We start from the raw sequence: 16,089 nt of genomic DNA on the forward strand, positions 1-16,089 counted from the left end.
TGGAAGAGCTGAACAGGACAGCAGGCCTTTCTGATCTTTAGAATTCAATTGCTCTCCAATAACAAATATTACCGAGGTGTTGCAGCTTGCGTAGTGATGCTAATTCCTTGCAAATGGCAACCATAAGTATTTAAATAGTGATCACCGAGCTGCAATCCCTGCTCACAGTTCAGAAGTTCACAGTGTGCTTGGGGAAGCCGAAGAATGCAAACAGCTATACAGCTCTGCTTATTATTGTAAGATGCAGCCCTGGAAGGTTATCTGTCCTTTGCAGCACACATGTGCATGGGAAACAAACTTGCTTCTTTGTTTTCAGTCTGATACTGCAGAGACTTTTCATGTTGTGCCGTTTGGGATTTATTATTTTTTTTAAATCATCCCTGCCAGCCACATAGGTGAAGTTTGTTGTGGGAAATGTAACCACAAAACCCCAATTACTTCATGCCAGAGATGAGGAAAATAAAGTCAAGTGAAAAAAAAAAAAAAAAAAAAAAGGGTTGGGAAAAATTCAGGGAGGAAGAAAGAGCAGCTTCCCCAGAGGAAGATCAGCCCATCTCTGGCCAAGAGTCTTTGAATCACCCTTTGGACAGGCCAGATCTCAGCAAGGATTGCACAGGGACTGCAGGGACCGATGGCAAAGTCCCTTGGGGAAATACTGGGAACTGAGTGCAGAGATAAGCAGCAAAGAACACATTTAATCTCCTAGAAGTTATTTGGAAATTACTTCTCCTGAAGACTGGACTGACTGATTTTCATAATAATAATAATAAAATAAAAAAAAATTAAAAAAAAAGCCCCAAACCAATTAAGTAAAATAAAGACAACAAATGAATTAAGTTTGCCAAGTCTGATCTTCAGCCAAAAAGAGTAGGGGAACAGCTCCAGGCAATTATCCCTGGAAACCCTGACGGTTAGCAGTGAGCTTTCTTGTTTTAAGCAAGTTCCTGCATCTCAGCCTCTTTTCAATCCCAGTTTTTCTCACTCCTGTTTACTAATCTCTCACTCACTTGGCTCTCAGAGGATCCTGAGAGGTGTTGGTCATTTCCATATTGTTTTCTGCTGGAGAGCTGGCATCAGCTGCACAGACATGCTAGTTCCTTAGCTGTGCACACACCACTGTGCTGACAACTGCTCCACTGAGCAAGTAAAAACCACCTTGATTTGAATGATGATCGCGTTATTTAGATAAGCACCACATGGTGCTTTCATCCACGAAAGTCACCTTACCCTCTAGCTAACGTCCTCCACAATTTCTTGTACTATGTGAAAGCTAAAATCAACCTAGACTTAATCCACTAATCTGATATAGGACCTTCCAAAAATTAGTCCAGGTGTCTAAATGAATGCTGCGCAAAAACAGCTGAGTTGTGCATCTGTATACTGTCAGATACGTTAGCCCTGAGAAGACACAGCAAGCAATGAGCTTATTAAACAGGATGATTTCCTTCATGCAAAGGAAGCAACATGGTTTTCACACACATCAAAAGTGGGTGGGGGATACCAAGTAACAGGCAATTCTACATTCGACTTCAACAGAGAGCTTGAGTCACTTGGATGCTGTGGGTGATGGAGGCACAAGAGGACTTGGGAAAACGGGCTTGCATCCCTCTGGGTCTGTTCTCCAATGCCCTGAATATCTACAACACCTACCCACAGGCTTCCATAGCTGGTAGTAGACTCCATACTCCCCTAAAACACAGCTTCCACTTTAAAATGCAGTCTGCTTTGCCATAGGCCTTTGCTTTGCTAGTTAGCAGCTCCATGGACTTAAATCTCTCGCTACATAAGTCTCAAATGTTCAGCTGTGGCTATGCAGAACATTCTACCAGGAAAAGAAGGGAAGATACTGAAATGAGTAACCGAATTCTCAAAGTGAATTAGAAAAGGAGTAACTGTATCCTTTTTGAATCTCCTTCAAAAAAAGCGTTAAAGTGTAACTGTGAGATAAAGGCCAATTAAGTAAATTCAATAAATCCCAGCGGTGCAGGGATGATATGGCAACTACTCTGCATCCTCAACACAGAGTGAACCTAGGAAGGAAGGTATAAGTATTTTAGAGTTTTCTTTGTCAAACAAAAAGAAATGCAATCTGGGTGAGCAGACAAAGCCTGCAATCATTCCATCTTAAAAGCCTGCAACTGGATACTGTGCTATATGATCTCAGGAAAATAAAGGGATTACTCGAAACTTGCTTTTTAAAGGTCACTGCTTCTGCAAGGGCAGCTTCCTTTTAATAGAAAGAAGGCAAGCCACGGAGTAGTTCCATTTGAGTATAACATGTAAAAAAAAAACCACGCTGACGTAAGAGTCAGGATATATAAAGCTGTAATCTCTTATGTCTTTATGCAAACAGACAGAACCCTTGTTCAAAACTCTGCCTTGACACTACAAAGAGTGGATGTACATAGCAATTGTTTACATGTTGCATTACAAATAATCTGCACATTTCCACTAATTTCAAAGCAAAACACTCAAAATCAAAGAGGGATATTGCATCATTTATGCTTATGTTCACCATTCCTGAGAACAGCCATGCGTGTGATGAAAGCAAACAGAAGATGTAACTAGGTGTGAAATTGGGAATGTACATTTTGCTTTCCAGAGACCAGGATTAATCAGGAAGCAAATAAAATCACAGAATTGATTTGACATTTTTTTAAAATTCCTTTTCTAACATTTCTTAAGGAGAATAATAAATGCAAGTCTCTGCAGAAGATGCACCAGTAGTCACATTGGAATAACTACAGGAGATGATTTCAAGAGGAATAGACCCTTTAGGACATTCTTCCTCCACAACCTTTGATAATGACATTAGCACTGAATTAGCTATCTATGCACCAAACTCAGTATTTACAAAATAGTGCTCTGTGTCCTACTAACATCTAATATACAACAATGCTTATGGGAATAAAATGTTAATTATATTTTGAGGGAAACTAATGTTATCAGGTGAATGACCACTGCAGCAAGATAAAACAAATAATCCAGTTTCTACATCTCATGGTCTATCTAATGCTCTCTCCAGCCCAATTATTTTGTCTTGGTATTTTTCACTCTGGCAGAAACAACAGCTAATGGCTCCCCACCTCACCCTTACCTCCACAGAGAGCACGCTTTTCCATTAACTCGTGGGTAAAACCAAGCAAAACCCACTAGCTCACAGCACCCTCACTATGCTATGGATTTTTCACGTCTGTTTTACATGCATTTGCAGTTTCCTTTAACCTGATTATACTTCCTTACATGCAAACATTTGGGATCTAACACTTCAGACTTCTCAATAAGCCCTGGTGTTTCTACATCTGACGCCACATTTCTTCTGCAGTCTGCAAGAAGTTTTAAAAGTCAAATTTGTACTTGTGATTAAATCAATACCTTCATCTGTCATCACAGAAACAAATATTTATGCTACCATTAATGAACGTGTAAGGCTGGTTCCAATTGAAGAAAATGAAAGCTGTATGCAGCAGAAAAGCAACCACAAGACAAGTAATTCAGGTTCCCCTTCAAAAGCCTGGTTTACTGTAATTTTTCACTCAGTTTATAATTAGTGACATTACTTAATTTTTTCTCAGGCCTTTGGTGACTTTGGAGATCGGAGCAACATCTGCATTATTCAATGAACTACACTACAGGCATGTGAAATTGCAGAAGGCTTCAAGATATGCACACTTGTAAAAACACAAATATTCTTTTGGAAAGAAGTGGGAAAAGGAGGACTTCACTGTACCGCCTCTTTGCATTTCTGTATAGAAACAATCTGCTTTTGGAAAAGCTGAAAACTCAACAGCTCCCCAGGGGAACTTTTACTGTGGATATTAGACTTGGGTCAGAACTTGGCATTTAAGTCGTAACTTCCCTTTTATGTTGAAACTTTTAATATCCAACCTGAACCGCAATTTTCCATGTGAGGAAAAACAGTAACAACACTCACTTGGCTACTTAGACAAACAGGACAGATCCCAGTTTGCAGTTGTTTTTAAGTACTTTTGCAAACAGAGTAAAGAAAATGAAAGGTCTTTGTATCATTGAATGTCAGTTCAATCCTACCAGAGATTTTACATGGGATTTCACAGGCCCTACATGCAAGAGCTGCTTTTTTGCCATAGGTTCAATCCAAACACCTTGCAAAATGCAAAGTCAGTCCTGAAACACAATTCAAATATGGAAATCTTCCTCCTGAACGATTTTTCAAGGTATCGCTTGACTAAATAGGGAATTCATGCAACATCTTTTCACACTTCAAATATCAAAACAAGAACACAACCTTGAGATTTCCTTCACAACCTTCAAATTTCCTTGGCAACAAACATATAGTGTTTACTCACATTTTCTGCCTCCCAAGAACATCACCTGAGGTAAATGCCAGCTTTCTGAACAATTCAGTCTCTGTTACTCAAATCCATTCTGAACACCAAAACCTGAGATGCCTTGATGTGTGCCATAAAATCACAGAGGTCACGCTGTGTCACGTGGAGAAGTGAACCCTATTCAAGGCCTGGATGGCCATGGGAAAAGGCAGGGCCCCGTTTTTGTAATGTGATTCCACAGTAACCTGCAACCAGATTTACCTTACACAAAAAGGGGCAATTTTTTGGGTGGAAATCACCCAAGCTCCTAAAAAATTAAATGCATCTCCTTGGGGTTGACAGTAAGACATGATTCAAAGCCTGAGCTGGTCATGGAGCAGAGGTGCTGCCAGACCTCTATGCCTCCCAGTTAGATGCAATGTTGGCTTTGTGCAATGTGATAGCCAAATTGCTGCTCAGTTCTCTTTTTGGAGATCATGTTGTCTCTTTGACAAAGCTTTTCTCAGATGATTTCTCTCTATGCTTCTAGTCCTTGTACCTAAGATATTACAAAAGTACCTATGTTACAGGCAAAGAGAACAGGATGGATACCATAGTTTTGTAGGCACTACTAACCTGATGCCTTTAATTATCAGCAGCCCCACTACAGAGAAGTGTCCATAGTTAGAACATACAGAACAGAAAAAAATTCTCCAGTTCATGATCACATTAGAGAGATAACAGAAGTAATCTGCCTGCAATTTGCATTAGCACAGGGATAAAGATTAATCTCTTGCTTCTGATCTGTGTAACACCTACTAGATACAGCCAGTTGAGACTGAGACTGCAATGAGCCAGTGTTATCTAAGCTTTTTAGATTTCTTTGTGCCCAAATATCCTATTTCTTGTTTTAATTCCCTGCACCAGAACAACTTGTGCATGCATATGCAAGTTCTTAACAGAGCAAGCAAAATAGACTAGAATAAAACAGAAATATATATATATATATATTATAGAATCATAGAATAATCTAGTTTGGTAAAGGCTTTCAAGATCATCAAGCCCAACCATCAGTTGATCAGCAACCTGATCTAGTGGGTGGCAACTCTACCCACAGCAGGGGTTTGGAACTAGACAGTCTTTAAGGTCTCCTCCATCCCAAGCCATTCTGTAATTCTATGATCAACTTACCTACCCATAAAGAACTAGTTGTTTCTTGCTATAAATCTGTGTAAGAATACTCAAGCCATAACATTTAGTCAGGCAAGTAAAATGCATTAAAAGAACAGACAGCAAGAAAGCAGCAGTACTGCATGTACAAAACCACTACTCAAATACTCACTGTATTCACTTGGGTAATAAAAATATATCCATAAAATATGTATTGCTATTAAAATTAATTACTGATTATTGGTGCTTAGATTGCAAAGACAGTAAAACACGTAGCTTTAAAACATTTGCATCCAGCTTTCTCCTATTAATCAAAATATGGCACTAAACATAAAAAAGCAGCGCTCAACAGGTACCCTTTAAAGGACAGTGGCTGCAGTCAATGCAAGCTTTGCTGTTCACATCACTGTAACAGGCTGTTCAGCTTTCCTTATCGTCAGAGGGAGCAGAGCAGATTCAGGGCAGAGCTCACAGCTCAGCTACTTTTTCCATGCTAACATTTTACTACACGGATTGGCATGAAAGGAGCACTCAGGGACCTGTTCTGGGCTCACGGCTCAGTGGTAATGGGCACGGCACCCATGCAGAACAAAACAGCTTTCCCGCTCTAGCATCCTTCGTTAAGTTTACACTCGGAGACAACACACACATCCAAGGGCTCCTGTGATTTCAGAACTGAAGACAAAACAGTGCCTGAAGGGCCTATCTTCAACAGAGCAGGCTCACCCCTACCAAGCCCTTTGAGCAATACGGAGGGCAGTCTGGCTTCTCCCTTACAGAGCCCAAAGATGCTCCTTACCCAGGGCACACACCAACCCTCTTTGCTGCCTGCATGCATTTTTCCAAAATCATCACCTTTGCATAGAAAAAAAGAAGCAAATAATTTCTAAAGCATTTATCTTAAAGAAACTAAACCATGGCACAGCTATGACACACTGTGATTGTGACAGGATTACTAGCACTGCCTAAGACATCACAGGATCTGGACTCTAAATTACAGATCTCTTGGGGTCAGACTTATGTACACACCAGTCAGAATTTTTAATGGAATCTATCATATATCACTGCCACCTCCAAACACTAAATTACCTTGGGTAAGACTGTTAAGAAAGCACAAGAGTTCAAAAAATGAATTGGATTCTTGCCCTTTGCCATCTGTTTACTGAGCAGAATACACATGCTTTCAGTCCCTTACTATCACAGATGCAAGACATACTCTTACACAAAAAGTGAAAACTGTAAAACAAGACACTGATTTACAAACTTTGTTTAAGTTAAAAATGTACAAGCTTTCTTGCTGCATTAGCAGTACATCTCCAGACAGCACAAGCTAAGGAGCACGGTCACCATGGAAATGCACATTGTTGGAGTATTCAGGAGTTAGAACTTTGCTGGCACTTTACTCATAATGGGAAATTCTCCATTCTGTTGTTATTTTCAGTTCCTTTGTCACTTCCAAGATGACATATCATAGACAGTTTTAGAACACTGAATACACTGACCTCAAGGGAGGGAAAGTATTAACTCAGGCTTGTTCGCTCAGCAAGTACTTAGGAATGAGAATCTTAAGGACTGAGTGGCTATGCAATGAAGGCTACAAACAGGATGATGTTCTACAACTGTCCAAGTTGGTTTGTTGGGCTTCTTTTTTTCCCCTGAAGCCTGAATGGTTGCAAACATCCACATTTTGCAGGGGCTCCAAAGCCAAAGTCAGGCCAGAATTCACCATTTGGAGAACTTATTTCCAACTGCTAGGCTCAGGACTGATGCTGGTCTAAGTACAAATGAATATATGACAAGTCCTGCAAAGACAGTTCCAAATAGATTGTAACTTGCTTCTTTTCCTGTGCCAAGCCTACAGCGATGATCATTTCTGGCTCATGACAGGAACTGGCCTGGGTACCCCGTAAGGCCAGTAGAGCTCCTTGTGCCTGGTATGATGATGTCCAGTGACAGCCCACAGAAAGGTTGAACTGAAACCATGCTGAAACACTAATGTTGGATTGGAGTATCCCATGGGGAACCTCTACCCATAGGGCAGAGATCCACAGGGAATTGCAACATCTCTATTTTTACCTTTTTTTTTTTTTTTTTTTCTTTTTTTCCCTAGAGCCTCTGGAAATCAAGATGTTAAGACCTTCTCAAAGCTGAGGAACAGTTTATGGTTAAGACCAACATCAGATTCCCTATTCTGTCACAGAATAGCTGTAATTTCCCTATATTCCATTAGTGGTTTACTTGTGAAGCCTAAGAATAAATACTATTGATTCACAACACTTATTATAAATTCACTCCCAGCAAGGTGATAAGGATTTTAACTCTGATCCATCAAAGTGTTTTGGGAAAACACTTAACTTTAAGCGCATGAGTACTAACACTGCTGTCAGCACTTCGCTGGATCATAGCCACAGGGCTCAGCATTTTGCAGCAGAATCCTCATTACTGAATGCATTTATCAGGTTAGCTTCCAGCACACGGAACAGCCCCTCTCCCATCATTAGTAACCTAATGTCTTATTTGCATTTAAGGAAAAGCTTCCTTTTAAAAATCATGGGTCATTAAAAACAAAACAAAACCATAGCTACTGAATAAAATGCACAAAATGTACATGTTCCTGCTTGCTACCATCACTCACCTTCTTAATTCCTAGATTGGCTCCTTTTTCATACAAGTCTTGCTGCATCCTTCTCCCTGCTGCTATGAAACTCTAAACCCAGTAAATTCACCAAAGGCAAGGACCATTTTTAAACTCCGTGGGAAATTTCCTTCTCTGCCAAGCCTGCCACTCTGTATGATACACCAATCAGTCTTGCTGATGAATTCTAATATTAAAGCCAAATTACTGAGCACTCCAGCGGAATCGGGGGCAGCCAAATAAATTCCTTGTGTTTCCACTTGAAGAACAGCTACTGATGAGGTGCAGCAGGTCAGAGGCAAGAATAGAGTAAGTCCTTAACTCCCGTGGTAACATAGCTTTGGATTTCCTGCAGTACTCTTTCTCTGCGATCACCATCCTTCTTCTATTGTCTTGTATATAAATGCAAAAAAAGCATAAGCTCCACATCTTCAATAGGACCTTCAGCTGGCCACCACTTTGCATAACCATGAACCCGACATTTTCCATAAACAAGTTCCATAAAGAATAGAAGGCTTGAAATTAATAGGTTATGTAAGAACAAAAAACTAGAATAATTAAATAAAAGCACCAACGTGACTGAAGAGCTGAAGTTAGAAGGTTTATATACCTCTGATGTACAAATTCACAACCATCCCACCCTTGTCTAGCAGGTCTCTGTGTCCAGCCTTGGCTTCGGACTGATGGTGGCCTTCTGGGTCAGGACAAGAGCTGCCCTGTCTATCACCCTTTTTAAAGGAAATGGCAGACAGAGAACAAAATCCGACAGATCTCATTCTTCCTGCCAACCTTGACACGCTGCCCATGTCTGGCACTTCAGCATGACCAGGGGTACCTGTTTGCCCTAAAATCTCATGTTCCTAGCACTGAAATAAAGCTAACTAGCAAATTCTGTGTGTATCATAATGCACTACAGGTGCTGGGGAAATAATCCTTGGTACTACCAATGGAAATTTTGGTGCCTCCAACTTCCCAAGAGCTAAATTCTGCAGTGTCTGCAAGAAAATGAAAGGAATGAAACCCACCCCAGGTCTTTCTACTTAGGAGCAGTGTGCTGCATGGTGTGTCCAGTCTTCAACCCCACCGCATAAGCAGCCATAGCTATGGCATGAATCCCAGTGAGAGTTCTGCAAGAGCTACCTAGCTAGGTTCTTGCTACCCAAGTGCAGGCATTTCCTCACATGCATTTGTGTAAAATGCTCAAATGCAATTAATGTGAAGGGCCTGATTGAAACAGCTGCTTGAGAACAGTGGGCACAAAATGGTGGATTTTGCAATGCTCCTTTTGAATGAAGGAACAATACCTCCAGTTTGAACCTATGGCTTCCCAAGAGGAAAGAACTGATTTATCAGACTCTTAGGGAGAAACGGGAAGTGCTCAATGAATTTGGCAGCTCCCTCCTGTGCCACTTTCCGAATGCTCCATGTCAGGAAAAGCATGCTTCAATTTGAGGGAATCCAAGGGGGTACTGGAGGACAAGCACAAGAAGAAAAAGCATGAGCTATGATTAGAGATAAAGAAGCAAAGCTGCTGAGTCCAAAAGAAAAAGGATTGAAAGAGAACATTAGTCTCAAGTAAGTAAAAAGCGGCTCTCTCTACAGCAAGACAGCACAGAATTTAATTTAAGAAAAGTTTCAAAGTACAAAAATAATGAAGAACCAGAAAAAAAAATAAATACCACTCTATGAACCTGTGGCATCATCCTTTGGAGGTTTTAAAGTAGATTAGATGCACGTATCCTGAGATCCTTCCAGACAAACGGCTAGGCATCATAAGGTGAGTGACAAAAATAGCATGGATGTTGAAAGGCAAAAATTTGGGAAGCATGCATTTCATGCAATTTATCAGCCTGCACATTTGTGCCAGGACACGTAAGGGAAAACTCTGAATTGCTGCAAGTGGCTAGTCATGCAAAAGGATGGCACAATGATAAAGCATCAGACCAGAGGAGATAATACCCTGCTTTTTGGCACTGCCAGAGACTTGTAGAATGACCATATGTAAGTCATTTCATCTTTTGCTGCTGTTACCTGTGCAATGAAGATAATGATAATTCCTTTATCTATTTTGACTTGAGGGGTAGGAACTAACTATTCAGATGCTGCCAGCACTGTCTTTGCTTTGTCCTGCAGGCTCTGCTCTAAGGCAAACAAAGAAAAGAAGGAATACCTGCAAGCATTACTCCTGGCAGCCAGCTTCTTCTATTTAAATCACAAGCAACTTGGTGACACCATGCTGAGCTCAAACGTGGAACAAAAGCCCTACATGAGTGACAAAAAGTAAAATTACAGAGCAGTTTGTGCTAAAGGCTTAATTTTCTTAATTTAATAACTCTCCAACTTCTGTCTCCAAGCAGAAGCATTAGTTGTGTGCTTAAAGATGAGCTCTGTGTACATTGCTTTGCTGAGGTGAAATCGCAGAGATCACAATCAGGCAACACAAAGCTCAGGATGAACATCAGTGTTGTGAATGGGATAGGTGCAGCTGTGTATGAAAGCAGGGCTCTTGACTGTCCCACTCTGCAGAGACATTAGCTTCCTGCATGTTACAAACACAAGCTTTCTTCTGACAAAACACGGCAGGCTTTTTCAGTCCAGTTGGTTTCTGAAGGCATTGAAAAGGATTTAAAGACAAACTCAAGAATGTTCCAGAAACAGCTCTAAATCAAAACGCTGTTGATGTAAAAATCCAGTTGCTGACTGCACAGGGAATCTCTGCTTGGATTTTTCCCACTTTTGCTGACAGATTATGTCCTAAATAGCTGTACTCAGCCACATCACCAGAGACTGCAGTTCAGAGCAATGCTCCAGGAACAGGAAAACAGTCCAAGCACCTGACTATAGGATTCTCATGATGAAGCTAAACAGTCCCAACAGATTTCAAATGCTTTAAATTGTAGCTGTGCATGCTATAAATAAATGGACATATCTTTAACTTTCCTCCAGTGTCAGCAAAACTGTGGTCCACAAACAGGTTTCCACCTGCAACACACTTAATGCGATCTATATTAGTTGGCTTGAACTGGTGTCCTCCTGCTGCAGTATTTTTCTCTGCTTTGCTGGATGTAGCAGATCAAATATTAAGCAAGATATCTGCACATGGAATAGCACAGCAAGGATTTTATGCCTGCTTTGGTTTGTATTTCAGATAGTGCTGCTCTCAAAAGCATTAGGGAAAAAATATGCCATAAATTCACATTCTAGATCTGTTCACCTCCCAGCTATGAAATGCCAAGTACTGGCTTACTACTTGCAGATATGGCTAGATTGAAGCTTGCAGGAACCATGCAACCTAATGCTCCAAAGTAATCATTTGTGAAGCTGCACTCCCAAACATATCTTGAGGCTCCAATGACCTCTTCTAATCCAGAACTGCCACAAACTCATTATGAAAAGATGAAGGAGAGTCAAGTCTCCCTGCATCCTGATTCACAGAATATCCCAAGTTGGAAGGGACCCACAAGATTCACTTGTCAACAGTTCATCTTCATGGGACCAGAGCTCAAGATACTTGGACTGAAGAGCCAGAAACTGAACCCTACTGGTTTGATTGCTATTCTATTCCACAGGACACTGCCTATCAGGATGACTTTCTCTCCTTAAATATGCCCTTTATAAATGCGAGGTAACAGTTAATGGCATTGAAAATGTGAATGATGAATGCTATGAATCCAGCAGGATGATTAAATAACGAAGTGTAGATACTGGGATACATTCAATTCTTTGCCTTCTGATATCATAATTGATTAAAACTAAGCTAAGGCAGAAACAAAACAGAGATTACCTTCTCTCACAATTCAGCTTCTATTCTCCTTATTTACTCCACCTTTTATACAGGGAAAACAATCATTAACTAGTCCTATCTGTTCTTAATTCAGCAGTATTGAAAACTGGATCCTAACAATGCAGGTAATTGATCCCATTTTTACAGGACGGCCTTCCAAGCAGTAGCAAGGGTAAAGCATTCAAGTTACTGAAGTCTCTTCAGTGAATGCAAGAATAAAAAAGACTTGGGTTTAAATCAGGATTCAATTACAGTGAAATATTCAAATGTTGCTAAACTTCCCCTTAAAACTGAGAAGTATCCTTACCTTAAGAGAGCTAAAGATAGTTAAGCAGGCTTATCAAAGAGTAATATTTAAAACAGTTCAGTTAAAACAGTATAGATAAACTGATCTGGACCAGACCTTGTTTTATGTTCATTCATAATGAATTAGCAAGCTTATAGGCAGCAGGTAAAGGAAGATAATCAATTTTAAACCAACATCTCTAAATATGAAGGCCAGAAGAAATAATTTAGCCCTTCCACAAAACATCACTGAGTTTTCATCTTCCTTTCAATCAATAACAATTCATCCCTGGGGTATATTATCAGACATCACCACACTGTAAGTATTGCCCATCTTGCTGTATGTTGTTAATTACAAAAAAAAAAAAAAAAAAAGATTTACCCAATAGCAGAGTCTGCTTAGGCTCCATGGACTACCTTCTCATGGGCTTTCTTCTACTAGTGACTAATTTATTAAAGAAAACTAGAAATGTATTTTTTTTCAGTGTTATCATTCATTTAAAATACTACGTTGCCAGAAAAAAAAAATCCCATCCAGTCATACAGCTGCTGAACAACTGTTTGCAAGGCCGTGTATTACCTCATATGGTACGCAATCATTTTATTTATTGTACACCAACCAAAATTACTCAAGCCGTTAATGGCTGTCAAACTGCTTGTGTACTGCTCTGATAAGAGCTTCATATTGCTTACCTCTTTCTCCTGCTAAATGAAAGGCATTCTGACTGCATAGGCACATCTTACCTTGTATCTCAAGAAAGATATTGCTATTGCCTTTTCATGGTTTCCAATGGCCACTTAAGGATTGCATCTGCTGTATAAACATGGACTGGAAGTTCCTACCTGCATCATTTGGGTGCTGCTTTCATTTAGAAGCTTCTGGAGATAGCTACTGTCTTATTTTGTTTATTTGGAGTATAGCCTTTAAAGCCTGGATGTGACATTTAAAAGGGCCATTAAATGCCCATATCCTCTCTTGATCATAAATCTTGTCTAACACAGCAGTATATTATTATCTCAGTGATCTAATTCTTAAGATCATCTCCTTACTGGCAAGAGCCAGGAATGGTCACTATGATAAGCTCTTGGAACCCAAAAATATCTCACTCACTGACCCAATAATAAAGCTGATCCTCTCCACTTCATTTTTTCTTCAGTAAGATCATACACTATGTCTACATACTAAACGACTTGGTAAAAAGATTCTCAGAAAATTGTGGCAAAGGTCAGCAAGACATTACATTATTAAAAGAATGAATATCAAAATTACTATACTTCCATGCACTGAAGATCTTGTGTTCTCAGCATCCTGGAAGAAGGAAAACCAGAAAAAGACTTTTAGAGTTGAAATTCCAAGGATGACCTCAAACAGAAATGCAAGCTGTGGCTGCACACACGTTCAGAAGAAAAAATAAAAAGGCTCAAGTCTACCCAAGTCATCAGGTCAAACCTTACTTTCCTCTACATAAAAGGTTACTCTCAACAAGGTCTTCAGAAGTTGCTTCTGTGCAACTAAGACTTGAATTTGATCCACCAAGGAATGGGGAAACATAGCATAAAATAGTCCACTAGACAGTGAACTAGCCAAAGTAATGAATGAAACGTGTCCCAGAAAACTGCCTGAACCTATGGTCAGCTGCAAATTAACACAGAAAAGTACAGTCATTCTATTTTGGAAGTGATCACTTGTATGATCTTGAACTGTTCAGCAGCCTTTGTCAGGAAGGACTCAGCTAATTCTGCATTCGTATACTGAGCACTAAAAAGTAGACAAGAAACATAGAGGGAAAAAGAAGAGGACACAGCGGAACTATTAAGTTCATGGCATAACCCTGACTCCAGTGGAATGCACTGCCACCAGACTCCGCTGGCTTTTGGTCTCTTCCTAGCCCTGCGGTGAGATTTTGGCAAATCCTTCGCTTTCTCTCTCTCCACCTGTAAAACTTGTGGGAAGGGCATTCACATTCTTCGCCGAGTATGGTGACTTCACAGCGCATTCAGCCTCCCCTTTGGTGGTAGCTTTAGGCCCAGGACCGAAAAAACCTCACCTCCAAGACTCTCATTGTCCATTCCTTCCCAAACACATTTAATTAAAAAGCCCACAGTGCTGCCTAACCGCTAATGACCATCTCCTTTGAAAAGCCTCCCTTTCTGGCAAGTTGTTTCTGTCTTATTCCTAGTCATGATTTCCAGCCTTATTTTCATAACAAGCTGCTTCTAACTACACATTGGTGGCCTGACAAGAAAACATGCTTATATCCTGACAACAATTTTTCTCACTGAATGAAGCACAGCCCTGTGCCTTGAATTATTTCCTAGGCATTTCTCTTCCAGGTTGTTCCCCAGAGCCCAAGTATCTTTCCTGTGATGCTGGCACTCAGAAATACCTGCAGACAGAGCTCACACTGAAATGAACCGATTCCCTCCTGTCCCTCACATTTTTTTTTTGTTGTGCATGTGTGTACAAAACACACAGTGGTGAATACTGCTGCCAGTAATGGGGAAGGCATTCCTGAAAGGCATAAATATCAGAGGTCTGCAACATGATTGTACCAGGATTATGGGAAGCATCTGTTGCCTTTCTGAGCTCTCTCCTATCACTTAACTGTACAACTGCTTGGATGACAAGAGTGTCTCTCTGGCAGGCTCTTAAGTGTTCTAAACTAGATTAATCTCTGAGCAGAATGCAGCAAAGCTATAGATGTTTCCTAATGGTTTGAAGTGCCAGCTCCCATGATGAATATACACCTCCTACATGCAATTATGCCTGTTTCTTAATAGCATTAAGATGGCTCCAAGATACTAATTACCAAATAAGAACTTTGCAATTATACTCCATCATACCTTACTCCTGACATAGTTTCTTTTAAATAAACAAGGATTATGGTTTGACAGCACCAAAGAAAAGGGAGTTTCTCCTTTGATCTGCTTAACTTTGAGTGTGATCGTGGAATTACAGAAGAACAAAAATTCCCATTCACTGGGAAGTAGTGACAGGGATTCATTGCAGCCATTTCGCTACTCTTAAGAACAGTTGTTAGTCCTCTTATTAATCAGTGGGAGGACTGATGCTATCTGAAGTGAAAGCAATCTCACTAGCTGATTCCTACTGCTAGAGTTTCAGTGTTTGGCATAAATTGTTTGCAGCCTTACTTTTACTTAACAAGATTCAAGGTATTCCCCATATCTAACATGACATCATCAGATAAAATAAACCTCCTACCTACATTAGCTGTTGGCATGTTACTGGCAAACGCCTCACACCAATAAATAAAAAGTACATAAAAGCTCACTTTCTAGGCACAAGAGAGGGCTATCACAAGACAGATATGCCAAAGCCATCGAAACTCAGAGGTATTACCTGTCCAGAAAACTAAACAGCAAAATCCCTAGCTACCTACAATAGGAAGAGAATTAAGCCAGTGTTGAACAATTTTAGAGATACTCTTTCAGTGCTCCCTCCTGACATTAAAATACATAATCAGACATTACAGTCACCTGAGTAAGAAGCCAACTGGGTGAGATTATAACCTGGGTTATCCCAAAGTGTGGGAATTTGCAGCATTAAGCACAATGTGAAAGGATGCACTAATGATAGCAATATTTTCACACTGTTCATGCAAGCACAGAGACAAATGTTGCGATCTGTCTCTGTCTGCCTTTCTGGAGTGCTGTTTTATGACACAGTTAATGATTTGGCAAAAAGTAATAGCCTTGTAGTGCAGCACTTGCAAATGATCTTTCCCTCGCTTCTTTGAAGATGAATAACGGAAGCCTGCGTTTGACCCCTTTATGAGCATTTTGCTTGTGGTGGGAGGAGGAAGGGAGGAGGAATAAACAACTAAAAATAGAAGTGTGTGAGTGATGCTATGATGTACAGCTACCTTGTTTACCATTATCCTTAGCCAGAGATTTATCACGTTGTT

General features: G+C 40.2%; 1 protein-coding gene across 15 annotated transcripts in view; it reads right to left on the minus strand.

The window, feature by feature from the left end:
- EPHA5 (EPH receptor A5) overlaps positions 1-16,089 on the minus strand; it is a 196,082-nt gene that overhangs the window by 57,959 nt on the left and 122,034 nt on the right. Inside the window, exon 6 of one of the 15 annotated variants that reach the window (XM_042870478.1) lies at positions 10,292-10,356. The exons of the other annotated variants lie outside the window; for them this stretch is intronic. Within the exon in view, the coding sequence (XP_042726412.1) occupies positions 10,337-10,356 (20 nt within the window). The 3' untranslated portion in view covers positions 10,292-10,336. Of the gene's footprint in view, positions 1-10,291; positions 10,357-16,089 lie in introns of those variants that run through there. 15 annotated transcript variants of the gene reach the window in all.

This window comes from Lagopus leucura, unplaced genomic scaffold (genome assembly GCF_019238085.1).
Source record: "Lagopus leucura isolate 7727_CA_CO unplaced genomic scaffold, USGS_WTPT01 Super-Scaffold_100004, whole genome shotgun sequence".
In the NCBI taxonomy this organism is placed as follows: domain Eukaryota; kingdom Metazoa; phylum Chordata; class Aves; order Galliformes; family Phasianidae; genus Lagopus; species Lagopus leucura.